This window comes from Aythya marila (assembly GCF_965140915.1).
Source record: "Aythya marila genome assembly, chromosome: 30".
Classification (NCBI taxonomy): domain Eukaryota; kingdom Metazoa; phylum Chordata; class Aves; order Anseriformes; family Anatidae; genus Aythya; species Aythya marila.
Genome location: NC_139071.1, coordinates 2293736 through 2298585, shown reverse-complemented (window position 1 = coordinate 2298585; position 4850 = coordinate 2293736). Strand labels below are relative to the sequence as shown.

General features: G+C 55.7%; 1 protein-coding gene across 1 annotated transcript; it reads left to right on the top strand.

Annotated features, from left to right (window-relative positions):
• Positions 1-363: 363 nt before the first annotated feature.
• On the top strand, positions 364-3416 carry HOXC13 (homeobox C13; the record flags this gene model as incomplete). Its single annotated transcript, XM_082781200.1, has 2 exons — positions 364-1006; positions 3160-3416. 2 exons carry the CDS (start codon positions 364-366, stop codon positions 3414-3416), a joined length of 900 nt encoding a protein of 299 aa, XP_082637326.1.
• Between the last annotated feature and the right edge of the window lie 1434 nt (positions 3417-4850).

Below are 4850 nucleotides of genomic sequence, written 5' to 3'. Positions count from 1 at the left end.
AAGGAGGGGGGACACGGTCCGGCGTCCAATCAGCGGCCTCCCCCCCCCCCCCCCGTCGGTGCGGCGGAGTGACGTGGGCGGCGCGGCGGGGGCACGGCGGGGCGGGCTTGGGGAGGGGGGGGGACGAAAAAAAGGGGGGGGGAGGAGGAGGGGGAGGCGTGGCCGCGGCGGATTTCTTAATGGAGCGGCGGCGGCGCGGCGGCGGCGCATGCGCGCGCGGCTCCGATATGTTGGGGGGGTCGCGGGGCGGCGGGGCGCGGCGCGGAGCTTCCCCCGACGGCGGCGGCGGCCACGGCGGCGGCGGCGGCGGCGGCGGCCACGGGAGCGGTGGCGGCGGAGGCGGGAGGAGCAGCTCGGCATGACATGACGGCGCCGCTCGGCCTCCCCCCGCGCTGGCCCGACGGCCTGGCCTGCCGCTGCGAGGAAGCCCCGCGGGAGAAAAACCGCATGGAGGGCTTGGGGCACTGCCGGGAGGTGTTGCCCCCCCCGCCGCCGCCGCCGCCGGGGCTCGCCGTGCCCCCCGCGCCGCCGCCGCCGCCGCAGGGAGCGGCGTACGCCGAGCTGGCGGCCGCCGAGCCCCCCCGGCAGTGCCCGTCGGGGGCGGCATCCAGCGCGGCGCTGGGCTACGGGTACCCCTTCGGGGGCGGCTACTACGGCTGCCGCTTGTCCCACTCGCACGGCGTCAACCTGCAGCAGAAAACCTGCGCCTACCACCCCGGGGAAAAGTACCCCGAGGCCGGCGGGCCGCTGCCCGGCGAGGAGCTGCCGTCGAGGGCCAAGGAATTCGCTTTTTATCCCGGCTTCGCCAGCTCCTACCAGCCGGTCCCCGGTTATTTGGACGTGTCGGTGGTCCCGGGGCTGGGCGGCCACCCGGAGCCGCGGCACGACGCTTTGCTTCCCATGGAAGGTTACCAGCACTGGGCTCTTTCTAATGGCTGGGACGGCCAAATGTACTGCTCCAAAGAGCAATCGCAGTCTGCACACCTCTGGAAATCACCTTTCCCAGGTAGGCTGCGCTGGGAGCCGGCGTGTCGGAGGTGTGCGTGTGCGCGGCTGAGTGTGCACCCGGAGACACGGACGTGTATGCCTGTATATATAATTAAAGGGAAAGAAATGGCTCTGGAATGCCTCCCGTGCAAGGCAATGTGTATGAACATGCATGGGAAAGAAGGTGAAGCAATCATTTCTGAATCAAAATACACGCCGTGAGCTTGCTTGGAAAGTAACTTTGCCGCTTAATTCTTCCCTTTCTTCTCTCCTCCCTCTTGTTGCCTCACCTAAGCGCGTCTCTAGGTGCTTTTCTCTTCATTTTCTTCTTTAATTGCAGAAAGCTGAAAAAGGATTAAAAAAAAAATCCCCCCAAATCCTTCGGTAGTGGCTCAGCTGAATGAGAAGTGTCGAGAGCTGGGACAGTAAATCATATCACAATTACGCACAATTATAGGAATAGGTGTCAAGTGACAAATGAATCTGTTCCGAGGGGAAGGAGCGAGGCGGGGGGGGAGATAGGGGGGGGCTTCTCCGGCAGGTCAGGGATGCTCCTGACAGCCCCAACCCTTCTCGGAGCATCTTTTAGCCAAGCAAATCCCCCGCTGCCATCCCTACCGGCTTCGTGCCCCGACGGGGAGGAAGATGATGATGCGTGCTTCCTCCCAGAGCCTCTCCCCAGCCCCCCCTAGCCCCCAGTCCCACGGCTGGGAAGAAGAAAGATGCAGGAGCCAGAAAGGAAAATAACCGCAGTAAGGTATGGGGAAAACCCTACAGCTCCATGTGTCTCGGATGGAGGGCAGGGATGGGTCTTGTGAGTCCCCCCTGGGAGACAAAACGGGGGGGCACCGCTTTAATTGTTTTGTTTCTTTGGGACAAAGGAGGATGGAGAAATGGGTTTTCCCGGCAGATTTTCGTGGAGAAGGGGAGATGTGGCGATGCATTTGGCATTGGAGAAATAAGGTGGTTTTGGCTGGATTATGGGTACTTTTTTTTTTTTTTTTTTTTTTGAAGGGGGGCTCCCATTCACGCTGTGTTTGGGCTCTGCCGTCCCCCCTGCTTTCCCTCCCCATCGCCTGTATCCTTACAGACCCCCCAGCGAAGGAGATTTCTGCCCCCTTCACGGGCCTCGGCGGCATCCCCAGCACCCCACATCTCTAAGCCCATGGCCCCCGAGGTGCTGGGGGGGCTCCGGCATTAACTCGTGCCAGCTATAACCGGGGCTCTGATGCCTGCGAGGAGAGCTCGGCTCCATGCTCCTGCTCCATCCAGCCGGGTGACACTTTCCCTGCAGGGACCCTCGTCACCCAGGTTACCCCCGCACCCTGGCAGTGTGCTGGGAAGGGGCTGGGACTGCCCGAAAATGGGAGAAAAGCTTGGGGGGAGCTTCCCCCCCCAAGTAACCACAAGGCAAGAGTGAAGGTGCTGCCCGCATCTTTGGCGAATCCATTCCCAATAGCCCCCCTGCAAAACACGGAGCATCTCATCCCGGGCAAAAGCTACTGGAGAGGGTATCTGAGTGGGGGGATTTTTGCTGAATTTACCCCCTCCCTCTCCTCCGAGGAGCTTCCCTGTCCGCACCAAACCGGCGGGAGGGGCTGGGGTGCGGGGATGCACTTGTCTCTGCACCGGGCTTGGGGTTTGAGGGTGCACATCTGCGAGGCTCCCCGATAAACCTGCTGCAGGCTGCGGGGGGTGAAATGGGAAGCAAAGAAAAGAAAAGGAAGGAAGGAAATAGAGGGGAAGCTCCGGACGTTGTCTGAAATATAAACGCTTGGAAGGGCCCTTTGATTGTGTGCGTTGGTCTGTGGGTTGACTTGCTGCTCTGTGTTTATCAGTGTGGACAGTGTCGCCAAGAAAAACAGCCTTTCCCCAAGTGCATTATTAATATTATGTTGTTATTATTGCTGTTATTATTATTGTAGTGCTACCATTCCCCTCGCTGGATGCATTCTCCGCCTGTCTTGTCTCTTTTTCCCTCTCTTCCCCTTCTCTTCCCATTCCTCCACGCTCTCTGTCCTCCTTTATCCTCCTTTCCCCCCCTTCTTTCTTTCCCCGACGTGCAGAAATCCCCATCCCACACACCGTGACGAAGTAACCTCGCCGATTCCCTTCTCGCCTTTTTTTTTTCTTTCCCCCTTTTTTTTTTTTTTAATTATTTTTTTTTTACAGACGTGGTCCCCCTGCAACCTGAAGTCAGCAGTTATCGGAGGGGGCGAAAGAAGAGGGTCCCTTACACCAAAATCCAGCTGAAGGAGTTGGAGAAGGAGTACGCGGCCAGCAAATTCATCACCAAAGAGAAGCGGAGGAGGATTTCGGCCACCACCAACCTGTCCGAGCGCCAAGTGACTATCTGGTTCCAGAACCGGAGGGTCAAGGAGAAGAAGGTGGTGAGCAAATCCAAGACAGCACACCTCCACACGACCTGACAGAGGAAGCTTTGCAGGGAGGGCGAGGAAAGGAAGCAAGAAGCGTAAATATTTATCTGGTAGCTTGTATGATAACATCATCAGGACTCTGCTGATTCGAATTCATTATTTAAAAATCGACATTAAAAAATGCACACATACACGCCCCAAAACACTGACCGCATCTTTGATTTAACCTCTGTCCCGCTCTGACTGTGAATACCCAATTTTGCTCTGAGAAATCCATCGATAAGGTTAAACTGTGTATATTTTTAAAAAATATAAGCTAAGAGTGTAGCTATGTTAAAGGAGAGATGAACTCTGAATGTCGCCCTGTACCGCTGTATAGTCTGATCCCCTCGCCAGTGACCGGTCTTTCATATCTCGGGCCATTTCACCCACCGATGTAAAATGTATGGAGAACCTATGGCAAAGTTGCATCAGCTTCGTTTTTTCTCAGCACTAGGGACCGAAAATAAGAGATAAGGCTGCTATTGTGGGAAGAGAACCATTGCTCGGTATCACATAACAATCCCAAACGCTGATTTAGGTCCTACATGGAAGTGAGTTTCTGTACAATACTATTTTTGGTATGTTCTCTTGAGGGTTTCTATATCTCTGCCATAAAACTGGAATGCCTGTTCTCCGCTGACAAGATGGAAAATGCACAATATTGTCTTTGGGGTTTGTTTCTTTCCCTCTCTAAACCGACTAACTATCGACAGTGTTCTTTGGATATGTAAAAGCATCACTTTTTTTTTTATGTCTTGTATATGTATATAATATTGTGGTGTCCAGATGATATGTACCGACTGCAGATGACATTTCTTAAAAATAAATATCTTTTTTTTGTTGTTGTTTTGCCTTGAGGAGAGGCTCTCCGCCACCTCGTTGTGCACCTCTTTGTAGCCCCTCGCCTCTCCCACCCCTCCTTCCAGCCGCCGCAAGCGCAGCCCGGACACGAACCTCCGCAGAGAAGCGATGAGAAAAAGGGGGAAAGCCAGCAAATTTGGGCAGAAAGCGCTTCATCAGAGGCTCCCCGAAAGCGGGAGGAGGATGCGAGGGGCAGATGCGTGTCCTCAAAGCGGACTGTCCCCAGGGGGAGTAAAAAAATGGAGCAAATAAACCCGCGGAGACTGAGCCAATTGAGTGTCTTGTTTATTTATTTATTTTTCTTTTTTTTCTTTCTTTTTCTTTTGTCCTTATTTTCCTCCGCTCCGCAATTATCCCGGGTGAAAACGCGATGACTTTCCGGAGACGCTGCTAATCTCTTTAAATCTCCGCGTGTGAGAGGGCTCTGGCTCAAAGGATGCGTTTCGCTAAACCTGTTTGACTCAGCTCCGGCCCCAGATAAAAATCTCGCAACCTGCCCTCGCCCCGCGGAGCCGGCTCCGCACCCGCGGAGTTTGCGCGGCCCCGAGCCGGCCGGGCGGCTCCGACAGAAATACGAGAGAG